General features: G+C 42.1%; 2 protein-coding genes across 2 annotated transcripts; both read left to right on the forward strand.

The window, feature by feature from the left end:
• Positions 1-2099: 2099 nt before the first annotated feature.
• Positions 2100-4441, forward strand: LOC115551405 (dispanin subfamily A member 2b-like). The gene is made up of 3 exons (XM_030367123.1): positions 2100-2235; positions 2496-2628; positions 3955-4441. Exons 1-3 carry the CDS (start codon positions 2174-2176, stop codon positions 4129-4131), a joined length of 372 nt encoding a protein of 123 aa, XP_030222983.1. The 5' UTR covers positions 2100-2173; the 3' UTR covers positions 4132-4441.
• Positions 4442-6530: 2089 nt separating this feature from the next.
• On the forward strand, positions 6531-7994 carry LOC115551406 (dispanin subfamily A member 2b-like). The gene is made up of 3 exons (XM_030367124.1): positions 6531-6630; positions 6903-7035; positions 7486-7994. The coding sequence occupies exons 1-3, from the start codon at positions 6569-6571 to the stop codon at positions 7636-7638; spliced, it is 348 nt and encodes a 115-aa protein (XP_030222984.1). The 5' UTR covers positions 6531-6568; the 3' UTR covers positions 7639-7994.
• Positions 7995-17255: the final 9261 nt, after the last annotated feature.

The raw sequence follows: 17255 nt of genomic DNA on the forward strand, positions 1-17255 counted from the left end.
AATTATGGCTCCACCATGTGTTATTCTATCCCATCCTCTGTTTCCCTTCATCATTCTACAAGTTCTACAATCCTACCAATTTTTATAACTTTTAATCTGGAATAAGATTATAAATATAGTTGCAAGCAACAATGATAGTGTCCTACAGTATGACAGCTATAGCCTAAGCCCTAATGAATACATGATAGTAGTGATTATTTTCTTTCAAGCCATGATTCAGAACATGGTTGGTTGAGGACGGATTCGACCCAGCAACCCCATGGTGATGTGGCCGACACCATACCATTACACAGAGATGTAGACAGTCAAGGGCAGATTAGACCATATATTTTGAGAAGGAGCAGTCCTCCATGTGTCGAGTTGTTGGTAGGTATGGTCATATGTCATTTGTATGCCTCAAAAAATCGATTTGATGGGCAAAAACGATTTGAAAAAATATATTTTTTTGTTAACGGTTTTATTGGCAAAAAATATTTTTTTTTTTGTGAACGACCTGATTAGTTAAAACATATATTAGGTTTGTTTTAGTACATTTCTTTGTTCTATTTACATGTGTTGCATGTGGCAATAATTATATAAATTATTTGTATGATTTTCTGTTGGTAATAAAAAATAGTTTTTTTACAACTTACTGTATGTAGGGTGTGTTTAAATTGGCTTTACGGTCCATGTCACGTTATAGGACTTCCGGAACAAGACCTTGAAGACACCTTGTCCTTGCAGGTTTTGTAACTTGCGGTCTGCACTTTCATTTTAGTACAACTTACAATTATAGAATGTCAAAAGTCAAGGATTCATTTCGAAATATTGGAAAGTTAACGTGGTGTTGGAATGTTATTTGGTCAGAGTTCGGTACTCATACTCAGATGCTGGGATGTTGCACATTCAATTAAATTAAATATTTCTACATGGATTTACAAGATGAAATAGGTGGAGACGTCTGTGCTGTTGCTTGTACATAACATGTTTTCCCCCAAATCTCCATGTCCAGTCTCAAGCAAGAGCTGTTATCAGTGTGATCAGTTTGTACAAAACAATTTATGTACAAGACAGCGTGCTCCCCCTCAGCCCACGGTGGTAGTCGTAAGGTTAGCTCCCTGTGACACTGGAGCCGGTTGTCAACCCGAATGGCTAAGGTGATTAGCTGGTCGAAGTTCGGATGATGCTCCCGGGACACCAGCACATCTTTGTCGTCAAAGATATATATTACCTGCTCTGTGCCCTAGATTATTACCAATCTAGTCTTTTACTCATTTACTCATTCCCAGTTTAGATCTTTAAAACAGTAATACATCCCATAAAAGGCAGATCCCGCCCCTTGTGACACTGTGGCCAAAGTTGACCAAGTTCACGCACTACACCGAAGGCATTTCACAATCAGTATACATACATTCATCTTTCTTTTCTCCTCAGCCCTTTAGGATTGAGTTGGTCAGCGCTCACACTGACTGGGCCAAGTTATCTCGGTTGGTCCCTTTTTATTTTTGAAGTAATGCGATTCAGTAGTAATGGGTTTACCTTTCAAATGCCTTTATGACCCACTTAATCATGAAGGGATGAGTATAAAAGAAAGAGATGAAACCTTAACAGTAAATGCGGACGGGCTGAGAGATGAAGTTTGAGTTGTCAGGCAGCGGAAGTTGTGGCCTTAACTAAGGCATGTATTTTTAAATAGTGGAACTCTCACGCTATGTACTGACTGTGAAACGCATTTGGTAAAGTGCATGACAGTGGTCAACTTTGGCCACAGTCTCAAACCAGGTGCATTTTATGGGTTGAATGACTGCTTTAAAGATATAAACTGCATTAAAGTAAAGGACTGGATTTGGTTATAATCTAGGGGACAGAGCAGGTAATATAATGCAGTAATACACTGTAAAAAAATAAAAAGTTAATTAAACTTGAAAATTCAAGGCAACTGTCTGCACAGGATTTTGGGGTTTTTCATGTCAAAAAGAAAATATCACGCAGTTGTGTTTGAGTTGTTACGCAGCAGAAGATTGAGTTGTTACACAGCAGAAGTTGTTGCTTTAACGAAGGCATGTCTTCCTTTCAATTGTGAAACTCTCACGCTCCGCCACTGGTGACGTGGTCATGAGTAGCTTTTTTTTTCCTCCAAACGGACATGATAAAAGCACACTGCTTCTTGCACCTCCCTACTTAACCTCATAAGATGGAGCTGAAGGAGGTTCGGGCAGCACCACCATCAGAACATCAGGAACAGCAATTTAACAGGTATATCATTGGATTAAATGTATTTGTATATATGGGTTTTCTTTTTTACAACAATCAATTGTTGATTGCAGTTATCCCTGTCAAAAATGTGGCTGAAAACGTATACTTATTAAATTAAACTGTCAAAGTCTAATATGCAGATGTTTTTGTGAAAATCCTATTTGTGGGCTGTGAATTTTTTTTCATCGTTCAATTCATCAAGAATACAAAAGAGATAACTTTCCAATATAAGATACTTCCATTGTTCTGTGTTGGTCCAGGGACCCAGACACTGTTGTGACCATCGGCAACCCTGTGGAGGATCCCAGAGACTATGTGGTATGGTCCATCTGCAGCCTCTTCCACGGAAACCCATTTTGCCTCGGACTGGTGGCGTTGATCTTCTCATTCAAGGTAGGCCTTTGCTTTGTTACGCTTTAAAGATGTTGTGGATTCGATTTAAGAGCTATACTTTGAGTGCAATTGGTTAGAAATGGTATCTCTTACATGTTAATGATTGCGAGTGAAATGCTCAGTGACAAAGTTCGTTCTGGTTGCGCCTGGCTCTGCCATTGGGGGTCAAGCAGCGAAGCTGCGAGACAACCATTGTTATTCTACGTTTTCCTACTATTGGTGTGAATGATGAAGGCATTCACATCTTTGAAATGCTACATATTCATTTTATTAATTTCATAAAGCGACTCCTTCAACATACTTATGAGTCTGTTGTAGCCAGTGCTATCTTCTTCGCTGTCACATGCTGGGGCAGTGGGATGAAGGTTGCAGAGACCAAAAGACTTCAAAAACTGATTAGGAGGGCCGGTGATGTTGTGGGGGAGGAACTGGACACCCCGGCGACCGTGGCAGAGAGGAGGATGCTGTCCAGGCTTCCGTCCATCTTCGACAATGTCTCCCACCCTCTCTACGACACACTGGCCCAGCAGAGGAGCACCTCCAGCAGAAGATTCCTCTCACCCAGATGCACCACAGAGCGCCACAGGAAATAATTCCTGCATGTGGCCATTAAACTTTACAATGCCTCCCTTAGAATGCCAGACACCCCCCCCCCCCTCCCTCTCTGTAATCTCTGACCTCAAACAAGGACTATAATTCTTGCACAATACTGTACAATACTTTTTGTACAGCGCTGTCTTTTACGTATGCGTATATATATATATATATATATATGGTGTTTATATATATTAATATTGTCCTTAAATTTATGTTGTTTGTATATTTGTATTTCTTAGGTTGTATCTTTTATCTTTTATGTATGTATATGTATTTATATTATATATATATATATATATATATATATATATATATATATATATATAATTTTATATTATATTTTATTCTTAATATTTGTGTATGCATATCTGGAGTTCGTTACAAAAATAATTTCCCCCTGGGATTATTAAAGTATTTATCCATCTATCTATACTTCAACGTAGAAACATCATTCAAACATCAAAACGTTATGGCGCTAGCCTATCAGCTCTAGCGCCACCAACAGGTCAAAGTTGGACATGCATTCATGTTTATAACTTTTGACCCATTCATCCAATATTCACAAACAATGTATCATCATCTGGAGTCTTACAGACAGCAACTTCATTGAAAAATCAAATGGCTGTAAATTCACGTCACATTTTCGAGTTGAGTGTCCTCATGGCCGGAGACGTCTACTTGAACATAGCATTCACTCGTTCAGCTTTTTTTATTTTCTCTTTGTCGCAGGCAAGAGACACGAAGTTGATCGGAGACCTGCAGAGAGCCAGGGGATACAGCAAGTGTGCTCAGGGCTTCAACGTGGCCGTGCTGATCATTCTTTCTTTGACTATCTTTAGTCTTGTAATTGTTAGGATATATGTGTCCGTTGAAAATGCCAATCGTAATCGCTACTACTATGGCTAATAAACCAGTTAATTTCCCCTGTACCAAAAATAATAATGAAGCTGTATTGAATTGAATTACCCAGTAAAGCGCTTTGTAAACAGTCATTATTTTACGCCACCTTTCAGAATTAAGTTGATTTGAAAATAGTTTCAGCAGCCTCCCCAGCGAGTTCTCCAAGTTAATGATGCGTAATGTCCGTAAAATAACCCATGGGTAGACCGAGGCACTGTATTTGAATTAGGGTAGTATCTTTGGCTGAATGTATTGAATATTACTACACTTTGCATTAAAGCTTCAACTAAAATAAATGTTTTCCAATGTAACATGATTTTAAATAATACATGCGCTATTTGTGATCCAATGCAATGGTGTTTTACATAATACATAATCGACGGCGGTCGTGGCAAGGCCCCATGCAGGGGCTAGGGCAGGTCTAGCAATGCCACCGCAAAGGTCTTCATGAGTTATTACATGCAAATTATTAAATGAATGTGGATATGCGGCATTACAATGACAAGCTGCAAGCAGTGACTACGCTTACATTAAAAGTAACATCATGACAATGTGTCTGCATTAGAGCCTCAGACCGAAAATAATGTGAAAATACAGAAGTTATCCTTTAACAAAGACGCATTCTGAATGGAAATACATCAGAGGAACCATCAGGCGTCTTTCCTGAGCAAAAGACACAGAGTGTTGCTCTCCAAAAGATAGGTTTCCACCCACGGCAGGGAAGGGACAGACAGAGTAGAGGAGGCTACAGAAGCAGAGACTGGAACAGACAGGAGCAGGGACGAGACAGAATGAACATTTGGGAGGAAAGGCCCCTTTAGGACCCCGACCCCAAAAACGACAGGTGTCCCATTCATTTTTTATGCACAAAAAACGTAATTCTTACATTACAATTTCGGTTACAAGATTAATACTAATTGAATTATTTCTGCTTCCCAGTACCGTAATATATATTTTTTTAAATGTAACTATTAACACTTTTTTTTCCATTAAAGATACAATCAAATCTGGATTCTGCCTTCAGCGTATTGTAAAACAGTAAAGTATAAACAAAAATGCATGCATTCTCTACAGCCTAAGTGATTATCAACTAATGTGCGGGATTATGCTAATATATGCTTAACGTGTGCATATGTATAGGTACAAGTATACTATACTCACTAACAAAGTGGTTCACAATGTTTGTTGCTATAATCCTTTCAGAAAAACCTGGTTATAGTATCAGACAGTACAGTCGCTCTAACCTTTGTAGTAATGGCGGACTCTGGAAATGTTGAACTTCAAGTGCCAATTATGGAGCCACCATGTGTTATTCTATCCCACCCTCTGTTTCCCTTCATCATTTTACAAGTTCTACAAGCCTACCCATTTTATTAACTTTTAATCAGGAATAAGATTATAAATATAATTGCAAGCAACAATGATAGTGTCCTACAGTATGACGGCTATAGCCTAATGAATACATGATAGTAATCATTATTTGCTTTCATGCCATGATTCACAACATGGTTGGTCGAGGACGGATTCGACCCAGCAACCCCATGGTCATGTGGCCGACACCATACCACTACACGGACATGTAGACAGTCAAGGGCAGATTAGACCATATATTTTGAGAAGGAGCGGTCCTCCATGTGTTGAGTTGATGGTAGGTATGGTCAAATGTAATTTGTATGCCTCAAAAATTCGATTTGATAGGCAAAAACGATTTGAAAAAATATAATGCAATTCAGTAGTAATGGGTTTACCTTGCAAATGCCTTTATGACCCACTCAATCATGAAGGGATGAGTAGAAAATAAAGAGATTAAACCTTAACAGTAAATGTACTCGGGCTGAAAGATGAAGTTTGAGTTGTCATGCAGCGGAAGTTGTGGCCTTAACTAAGGCATGTATTTTTAAATAGTGGAACTCACACGCTATGTACTGACTGTGAAACGCTTTTGGTAAAGTGCATGACATTGGTCAACTTTGGCCACAGTCTCAAACCAGGTGCATTTTATGGGTTGAATGACTGCTTTAAATATATAAACTGCATTAAAGTAAAGGACTGGATTTGGTTATAATCTAGGGGACAGAGCAGGTAATATAATGCAGTAATACACTGTAAAAAATAAAAAGTTGATTAAACTTGAAATTTCAAGGCAACTGTCTGCACAGGATTTTTGTCAACTCAAACCTAAAAGAAAATATCACACAGTTGTGCCAACTTAATTCTTACAGAAAGAGATGAAACCATAACAGTGAATGTGGTCTTGCTGAGAGATGAAGTTTGAGTTGTTACACTGCAGAAGACATGCCTTAACTAAGGCATGTCTTCCTTTCAATTGTGAAACTTTCACGCTCCGCCACTGGTGACGTGGTGATGAGTAGGTTTTTTTCTCTTCCAAACGGACATGATAAAAGCACGCTGCTTCTTGCACCGCCCTACTTTAGTTCATAAGATGGAGATGAAGGAGGTTCGGGCAGCACCGCCATCAGACTATCAGGAACTGCAATTTAACAGGTATATCATTGTATTAAATGATTTTTTATATAAAAATGTCATCTATGGGTTTTCTTTTTTACAACAATCAATTGTTGATTGCAGTTATCCCTGTCAAAAATGTGGTTGAAAACTTATACTTATTAAATTAAACTGTCAAAGTCTAATATCCAGATGTTTTGTGAAAATCCTATTTGTGGGCTGTGAATTTTTTTTCATTGTTCAATTCATCAAGAGTACAATAGAGATAACTTTCCAATATAAGATACTTCCATTGTTCTGTGTTGGTCCAGGGACCAACACACTGTTGTGACCATCGGCAACCCTGTGGAGGATCCCAGAGACTATGTGGTATGGTCCATCTGCAACCTCTGCCACGGAAACCCCTTATGCTTCGGACTGGTGGCGTTGATCTTCTCAATCAAGGTAGGCCTTTGCTTTGTTACGCTTTAAAGATGTTATGGATTCGATTTAAGAACTATACTTTGAGTGGTTGCGCCTGGCTCTGTCATTGGCGGTCAAGCAGCGAAGCTGCGAGACAACCATTGTTAGTCTACGTTTTCCTATTATTGGTGTGAATGATGAAGGCATTCACATCTTTGAAATGCTACATATTAGAATTATATTATCATATTAGAACTCATTCAGAAAATACGTCTTGCCTGTCAACCTCAAACACTTTCTCCATTGTGGAGAAACATAGGAAGGAAGCATGCAGGGCGTTTTGAGGGGTTGATTATTTTCAAAATCTTGCGCTTTTCTGCACTTTTCTTGTACAACACTGGATCTTACCTACAGCAACATTTCCGACGACATGGCCTTAAACCTCTGTTTGAATTCACTCGTTCATCTTTCTTTCTTTTCTCTTTGTCGCAGGCAAGAGACATGAAGGTGATCGGAGACCTGCAGAGAGCCAGGGGATACAGCAAGTGGGCCCTGCGCTTCAACGGGGCTGCGCTGATAATTTTTTCTTTGATTATCCTTGGTTATGTAATTTTTTTGAGCATTTGCCTATTTTCTCGTTGTTAGGGACATGTCCCTACCATTGTCAAAAAAACAGTAAATTGCCCGTATAACAAAAATCATAATGATGCTGAATTGAATTAAATTACCAAGTAATGCGCTTTGTAACCATCAGCACAGCAAAATTATTATTTGTTGTTACTTTGCGCCACCTTTCAGAAATTTGTGGATTTGAAAATAGTTTCAGCAGCCGCCCCAGCGAGCTCTCCAAGTTAATGATGCATAATGTCCGTAAAATAACCCATGGGTACACCAAGGCACTTAATTTGAATTAGGGTAGTATCTTTGCCTGAATGTACTGAATGTTACTACACTTTGCATTAAAGCTTCAGCTGAAATAAATGTTTTACAATGTAACATTATTTTAAATAATACATGCGCTATTTGTGATCCAATGCAATGGTGTTTTACATAACAGCCTGAGCTGAGGCAGAGAATGAGACTGAGAGGGAGATGGAGGCTGGTTCGACGGCGGTCGTGGCAGTGCCCCATGCAGGGGCTAGGGCAGGTCTAGCAATGCAAAGGTCTTCATGAGTTATTACACAAATTATTAAATGAATGTGGACATGCAGCATTACAATGACAAGCTGCAAGCAGTGACCACGCTTACATTAAAAGTAACATCATGACAATGTGTCTGCATCAGAGCCTCAGACCGAAAATTATGCGAAAATACAGAGGTTTAACAAAGACGCATTCTGAATGGAAGTACAATACGAGACAGAGTGAACATTTGGGAGGAAAGGCCCCTAGGACCCTGACCCCAAAAACGACAGGTGTCCCATTCATTATTTATACACAGAATAATTAATTCTTACGTTACAATTTTCCCGTACAAGGTTCATTGTAATTGAATCATTTCTGCTTCCCAGTACCGTAATATATATATTTTTTAAATGTAACTATTTTTTTCTATTGTAACTTTTTTCCCATTAAAGATACAATCAAATCTGGATTCTACACTCAGCGTATTGTAAAACAATAAAGTATAAACAAAAACGCATGCACTCTCTATAAGTGATTATCAACCAATGTGCACAATTATGCTAATATATGCTTAACGTGTGCATAAGAATAGGTACAAGGATACTATGCTCACTAACAAAGTGGTTCACAATGTTTGTTGCTATAATCCTTTCAGAAAAACCTGGTTATAGTATCAGACAGTACAGTCGCTCTAACCTTTGTAGTAATGGCGGACTCTGGAAATGTTGAACTTCAAGTGCCAATTATGGAGCCACCATGTGTTATTCTATCCCACCCTCTGTTTCCCTTCATCATTTTACAAGTTCTACAAGCCTACCCATTTTATTAACTTTTAATCAGGAATAAGATTATAAATATAGTTGCAAGCAACAGAGCGTCCTACAGTATGACGGCTATAGCCTAATGAATACATGATAGTAATCATTATTTGCCTTCATGCCATGATTCAGAACATGGATGGTCGGGGACGGATTCGACCCAGCAACCCCATGGTCATGTGGCCGACACCATACCACTACACGGACATGTAGACAGTCAATGGCAGATTAGACCATATATTATGAGGAGCGGTCCTCCATGCGTCGTGTTGTTGGTAGGTATGGTCACATGTCATTTATATGCCTCAAAAAATCGATATGATAGGCAAAAACGATTTGAAGAAATATATATTTTTGTTAACGATTTTATTGGCAAAAAATATATATATTTTTGTGAACAACCTGATTGGATAAAACATATATTTAGGTTTGTTTTAGTACTTTTCTTTGTTCTATTTACATGTGTTGCATGTGGCAATAATTATATAAATTATTTGTATGATTTTCTGTTGGTAATAAAAATGTGTTTTTTTACAACGTACTGTATGTAGGGTGTGTTTTGATTAGATTAGGAAATTGTGGCCTTAACTAAGGCATGTCTTTTTTTAAATAGTGGAACTCTCACGCTATGTACTGATTGTAAAATGCTTTTGGTGAAGTGCATGACATTGGGCAACTTTGGCCATAGTCTCAAACCAGGTGCATTTTATGGGTTAAATGACTGCTTTAAAGATATAAACTGCATTAAAGTAAAGGACTGGATTTTCATGTCAACTCAAACTTAAAATAAACTATCACAGTTGTGCCAACTTAATTCCTACAGTTGTACCAAGTCATTTTAAAGTTGAGGCAAGTTGTTTCTTGTCTCCTTCTCCCTCTCTTCGCTCCCCCCGTCTCCCTCTCCTCCTCTCCCCCTGCCTCCCTCTTCAACTCCTCGTCTCCCTTTCCCCCTGCCTCCCTCTCCTCTCCCCCTCCCTAAATAAAAGAAACCTAAAGCTTCACAAATCTAGTTGCACAGACTAAGAATCCTAAGTCAATATGATGTTGAATCATTAGTGTGTAAAAACGTCCATTTTGAGTTTGTCTTACAAAGTAAATCCTATTAACAATTACACAAACGGACAATAAACCAGCTTTTGCATTTTAAACCATTTTGCAAGTTTAAAATAAATGAAAAGTTTAAACGTTAACATTACAAACAGCCCTTTCCGCAACATCCAAAGCAAAAAATTCAAATAAATTTCAGTAACTGTTTACCGACAAAATGTCTATGCTACTTAAAATAATGCGGACAGACAGATCACTTTATTGTACGGCTTAACACAACTGGCCACAAATAAGCTTCCTGTTTATCTGCGCTGTGTGTGTGTGTGTGTGTGTGTGTGTGTGTGTGTGTGTGTGTGTGTGTGTGTGTGTGTGTGTGTGTGTGTGTGTGTGTGTGTGTGTGTGTGTGTGTGTGTGTGTGTGTGTGTGTGTGTGTGTGTGTCAACCAAAAAAGGACACACGTCTCAGAGAGCAGGGGGAAACACTACAAACTAAAAATGAAGTCCACAAATTTCCGTATCTGTTTACTGACAAAACGGCTCTGTCCTTATATGTAATAAAATAAATAAATAAAATAATGCGGGCAGACAGATCCATTTACTGTAGGGCTTAACATAACCCGTTCTATTTCATGTAGGCTACGCCGTCTAGGCTTCGCCTTATGGGCTTTTCAATTAAATGAAATATTTCTACATGGATATACAACATGAAATAGGTGGAGACATCTTTGCTGTTCCTTGTACATAACATGTTTTTCCCCAAATCTCCATGTCCAGTCTCAAGCAAGAGCTGTAATCAGTGTGATCAGTTTGTACAAGACAAACTATGTACAAGACAGCGTGCTCCCCCTCAGCCCACGGTGGTAGTCGTAAGGTTAGCTCCCTGTGACACTGGAGCCGGTCGTCAACCCGAATGGCTAAGGTGATTAGCTGATCGAAGTTCGGATGATGCTCCCGGGACACCAGCACATCTTTGTCATCAAAGATATATATTACCTGCTCTGTGCCCTGGATTATAACCATTCTAGTCTTTTACTCATTCCCAGTTTAGATCTTTAAAGCAGTGATACATCCCATAAAAGGCAGATCCCGCCCCTTGTGTAAGACTGTGGCCGAAGTGGACCAAGTTCACGCACTACACCGAAGGCATTTCACAATCAGTATACTGTTACGTATTTTAAGAATCTAAGCTTCCCTCACTTGTCCACTAGGAAGTAGGACCAAACATGTAAGCTGCGTTACCCTCACATAGCCACAAGGGGAGCATGACGTTATTGAAGGCTGCTCCCTCTTCACCTTTAATTAAGTGAAGAAGCCGAAGCCATAACGTCACCCCGGCCACGCCCACTAGGCCACGCCCACTGCATAGGCCACACCCACTTGACGTCCTGTACGGAGGACGTCGAATGAACAGCCCAGAGATTTTTCAGCGACACACGCGAAGGGTCACGGGCCTCTGCCCGTGGCTCATAGAAGGCGAGAGTTCAATAGGTAGACGGCGCAGAGAGCCCCGGGGCCCGGGGGCTTGAAGTAGATCACGGTATTTTCCTCTCACTCGTGTTAGATACAATTCCTTCCGTAGTCTCCATTTACCATACCGAAACATGCCGACTTTATAACAAATAAAGTGAGTTAAAGTAAAGCAACCCGGGATTGGACAACTTTCTTCGAGAATATGCAACAATTTGGTGACCCGCGACGTTTGGAAGAAAGTCCCGAGAATCCCGGCGGGCACGACGCTAAAACAACTTCAACAGGCCACACACGTCTGAGGTAAGTATAACTCATTGTTTTAAAGAGCCCATGCCATTAAAATCACATTTTTCCTATTGTTTGTTAAATAACATAGGTCTGAATAAGTTTGTGAGCTGTGGTAAGTTTGAAATCTATGCAGTTTGTCTGCTGAATGCAATAGGCAATGAAAGGAAAAAGGCAGAAGAAATGAGCCGATCTGGATAAGGTGACACTGTGACGTAGCGTTGTCAAATTATTATTCATGGCCCTGCCCTCTTGGTTGGTTCGTAACCACCCACAAGAATTCTGAAGGAGTCGTGATTGAGCTAGTGCTAAATGCTAATACGTGTAGTTGCTTAGTTCGTAGTAACAGGCTAGTTACAGAATTTTGAATGCAATGGCAGAACGACATCGAACTACATGAACTGCGACATGCTGCCTGCCGCCGGTTGCCGCGAGGCACCACCGCCGCCACCACCGCCCGGCAGCGGGCAGCCGGGCGGTGGTGCCTCGCGCCGGCAGCAGGCAGCGCACGGTTCTGTCTACTACAGATTGATGTGGAAGTGGAAGAACCAGAGACGTCGGAGAACCCGACGAAGTCCTTTGTGATTCATTATATCTTCTGGACGTGCACACAGCTTTTGGCCGTGATAATATGTATTATTTGATATAGATATCTATGTATTATATGATATTATTTAGATATAGAGCAGAGCTCCAGGACTGTAACGCAAGTGTTGTACACTTCCTTGTTATTTGGATAACCGTTCTGCTGTTGGTGTGATGGCGTATAACACGTCGGACTCTCGTCTATGGTATTTCTACAACTAGACCCGTAGTGGGGGTTATCTCAGCCATGGTTGAGAATGAATTGGGGGAAAGGAACTTTGGCTTTGACTCCCTGAAGTCATGAACCACGACATGGAGGAGAAAGGGATTGTTGACCGCGGTCGTCTCCCGGCGGAGCCTCGCTGCCGATGGACCACCGCCTCGTCTTCAGGATGCGGTGATTAGCGCTGACCGCTGCCGAGGCGGCGGGAAGCAGGGCTCAAGCGGGATACATTCGCGGCCAACAATCCCTTTCTCCTCCATGTCGTGGTTCATGTAGCCTACTTCAGGGAGTCAAAGCCAAAGTTCCTTTCCCCCAATTCATTCTCAACCATGGCTGAGATAACCCCCACTACGAGTCTCGTTTTAGAAACACCAGAGACGAGAGTCCGACGTGTTATGCGCCATCACACCAACAGCAGAACGGTTATCCAAATAACAAGGAAGTGTACAACACTTGCGTTACAGTCCTGGAGCTCTGCTCTATATCTAAATAATATCATATAATACATAGATATCTATATCAAATAATACATATTATCACGGCCAAAAGCTGTGTGCGCGTCCAGACGATATAATGAATCACAAAGGACTTCGTCGGGTTCTCTGACGTCTCTGGTTCTTCCACTTCCACATCAATCTGAAGTAGACGCGGTCGTTTGAGATTCATAATAACCTATCGTCTGGAGGCTCACACAGCCTTTGGCCGTGATAATATATATTATATATTATATGATATAGATATCTATGTATAATATGGGTTTCTAAGAGCCATTGCGATACATCCACCGTAAACAGAGCGCATGGTACCGTGGCTACAAGCTGCTCAGGGCCAGGTGATAATATATATTATATATTATATGATATAGATATCTATGTATAATATGGGTTTCTACGAGCCATTGCGATGCATCCACCGTAAACAGAGCGCATGGTACTGTCAGTGGCTACAAGCTGCTCAGGGCCACACCCCCACCCCCCTCCTTGACCTGCCTTGACACGCCCACCGTATACAGAGCGCATGGTAGTGGCTACAAGCTGCTCAGGGCCACACCCCCACCCCCCTCCTTGACCTGCCTTGACACGCCCACCGAAACAGTGCGTTTGGGGGAAGCTCAATGTGCGACTGTTTCGGAGTGACTGTAACACTGCACCACGGCTGAATTTCGGGGACGTCTTTGAATACTGTGTTTGTGGCCCACTAATACCTATATTAAAGCATCATAAAATAGAATGGCATGGGATCTTTAAAGATTAAGGGCCCTATCTTGCATCCGGCGCAAGTGACTTAGTCACTGGCGCATGTGTCGTTGCTAGTTTACAACTGGCGCAGAGTGCTCTTTTGCCACCTGCGCCACTCGCCGGTAAATTAGGGAATGATCTTGCGCCCCAAGGGGCGGTTCGGCGGAAGGAGGAGGCGTGTTCTGGCGCAAACGGTATTTTGCCGTCTCTGAATACCATTGCGCTACTGACCAGGAAATACCTGGTTTAAAGTCAGTGGCGCGTTGTACAGATGCTATTTTAAGGGCGCAAGCATACATGCGCATGCGATGCATACGGATTGCTTGTGCACCTCGCGCATACACTTTGCTTCTCTCATCTACCTAGCCGCACATTCTTGGTAAATTATTTGGGAAAGAACAGCTGATGCAGCGGTAATAAGTTGTAGGCTACTTTTTAATCAATGCATCTGCAAACACCGTATAGCAAACGCATATTTTCTTGACACAGACATCGTGTAGGCCTACATGCCCATAACTTTTAGGATTGATGAGTAGGCCTATTTGATCGTGAAAAACATTGTTTTACCGCGAGTGAGTGTTAAAAAGAATTAATGAATGCGGGCGCGCGTGTGTGCTCTATTTAAACACACGCAAACTAAACACTCTCATCATCATCTCATCTTCGTCCGCTTATCGGGGGTCGGGTCGCGGGGGGAGCAGCTCAAGCAGGGGGCCCCAGACTTCCCTTTCCCGGGCCACATTGACCAGCTCTGACGGGGGGATCCCGAGGCGTTCCCAAGCCAGTGTTGAGATATAATCTCTCCACCTAGTCCTGGGTCTTCCCCGAGGTCTCCTCCCCACTGGACGTGCCTGAAACACCTCCCAAGGAAGGCGCCCAGTGGGCATCGTTACCAGATGCCGGAACCACCTCAGCTGACTCCATTCTAAGTAAAGAAGCAGCGGCTCTAATCCGAGTTCCTCACGGATGGCTGAGCTTCTCACCCTATCCCTAAGGGAGACGCCAGCCACCCTTCTGAGAAAACTCATCTCGGCCGCTTGTACCCGCGATCTCGTCCTTTCGGTCATCACCCAACCCTCATGACCATAGGTGAGGATAGGAACGAAGATCGACCGGTAGATCGAGAGCTTTGCCTTGCGGCTCAGCTCTCTTTTCGTAACAACGGTACGGTAAAGCGAACGCAATACCGCCCCCGCTGCTCCGATTCTCCGGCCAATCTCACACTCCATAGTTCCCTCACTTGCGAACAAGACCCCGAGGTACTTCAACTCCTTCACTTGGGCAAACTAAACACGTAACGCATAATACAATCAATGGCAATGTCTATTACCGCGGGGACACATGAATATTAGGATAGCATACAATACTGATAAGAAACAATGTTTACAATGTATTGCGTATATCATTAAATAGAACCACAATTACCGCATATCCATTTGAGAAACATTGCAAGAATCAGATCAATGTTATCTGTAGTGGATGCAGAGACACTGATTCATGCGTTTGTCTCGTCAAGACTGGACTATTGCAATGCACTGTTCTCGGGATTACCGAACTCTACTATAAAGAGTCTACAGCTGGTACACAATGCGGCAGCTAGATTGCTGACCAGAACGAGAAAGTTTGATCATATTACACCTATTCTCGCCTCTTTACATTGGCAACCAATAACTTTCAGATCAGACTTTAAGGTGCTATTGCTGACCTATAAAGCCTTGCATGGACTATCTCCATTGTACCTGAAGGACCTGATCATTCCTTATAGTCCTTCTCGGTCTCTCCGGTCTTCGGGAGCCGGCCTTCTTTCATTGCCGAAGGTTAAAAAGAAATCGGCTGGACAGAGAGCGTTTGCCTATCGAGCCCCCTTTTTATGGAATAGGCTGCCATCAACGATCAGGGAAGCTGACTCTGTGGAGCTATTCAAAGGGAAGCTCAAAACGCACCTCTACAATCTTGCATTTGGAGTGTGAAAACAACAGATGCGTAGTGAAGACTACTCTGTTTGCTTGTGCTTTTCTCATTACATTATACATTCCCACTATGTACTTTTCCGTTCTAATTCACTATTCTGTCAGTTGTAGCGTGCTGCGGGTGCTGGACTGGATGCCTGGACTCTCCTCATGGATAACCGGCCAGAACCCCATCACCATTTTAATATGATGTACGTGTATTTATCTGTATGCCAATTGTGGCACCCATTGCACTCCTGACCATCCCTGGAAGAAGGGATCCCCTACACTGCGTTTCTTCTCAAGATTTCTTCCTTGCTGATTCAAGGGAGTTTTTTCTTGCCCGTGTGGGGGCATGGGTAAAGGGGGGTGTCACAAATATTTGGCCTGTTAAAGCCCTTTGAGACTGTAATGGTGATTAAGGGCTATATAATTAAAATTGAATTGAATTGAATTGAATATCATATGTTATAGCCTATCATACGTTTTCTTTGCCGACATTTATTTGAGGACTCAGTATTTCTGAAGTTGTGGAAGAAAACCCCTTATTCCATGTGTGAATTAGGCCACATTATTTGGCAATAAACTAAGCCATTTGCAAATTCATGTGCATCTGTCTCATCGGAGACTGCAGACGCGCTGTCAAAATATCTACTCGTCCGATTCAAATGCGCTCATGGCTCTTAAAGGGGATGGGAGCTGGCACTCTCATTGGTTTGTTGCACGTTACGCCCAAACCACACCTACGGGTAATTAGGCTGAGACAGACCAACCCTTTTGACGCTTGCGCCGCGGCGCAAGCGTCATTTATCCGCCTGTAAAATAGCGATAGCGCCGTAGAACCACCCACAAAGCTACTTGCGCTTTGCGCTTTCCCACTTGCGTTTCAGACCGTTAAAATAGGGCCCTAAATCTGAAAAAGGATTGGTTATAAGAACATTTAGGTGTAAGTTTGTTTTAGCCACCGTCCGGTCGTGCTGCTCCAGAGGCCTAGACCTCGACTTAACAAGACATTTTACATTCAAGTCTGTTGGTATTTTGTTATTAAAGACGATGAATTATTAAGGTAAAAGACCCCCTGACCCCCTACACACGTGAAGTCCCCACCGCCCCCCCTCCAGGCCCCCTACACACGAGTACCCCCGCCCCCCCACCCCCCCCCCCCCCCCCCCCCCCTCTCCCCATCCTTTTGTTTACCTGGGCGCTCCTGGCTGTTTGATAAGGCAATGGTAACCTGCACAAAGGGACCCCCGGTCTCTCTGTCTCTGTCTCTGTCTCTGTCTGTCTCTGTCTCTGTGTCTGTCTGTACCACGTGGGAGACCTGTGGTTTTTGTGTTATATGATGAATGTCTCGAAGTTAAGCCGAGACCATCATAAGGTAAATGGTGAAAGCGCCGAAGTTAAGCCGGGCCACTATAAGGTTTATTTATTACCGGCCACAAACTTCCAAACTCTTTACGGTGGGGGGAGGAAAGGTCAGGTTTTTAACGTTAATCTAGCTTAGTTGCATATTAAAACGGAGG

The sequence above is a fragment of the Gadus morhua genome, chromosome 9, assembly GCF_902167405.1.
Source record: "Gadus morhua chromosome 9, gadMor3.0, whole genome shotgun sequence".
In the NCBI taxonomy this organism is placed as follows: Eukaryota; Metazoa; Chordata; class Actinopteri; order Gadiformes; family Gadidae; genus Gadus; species Gadus morhua.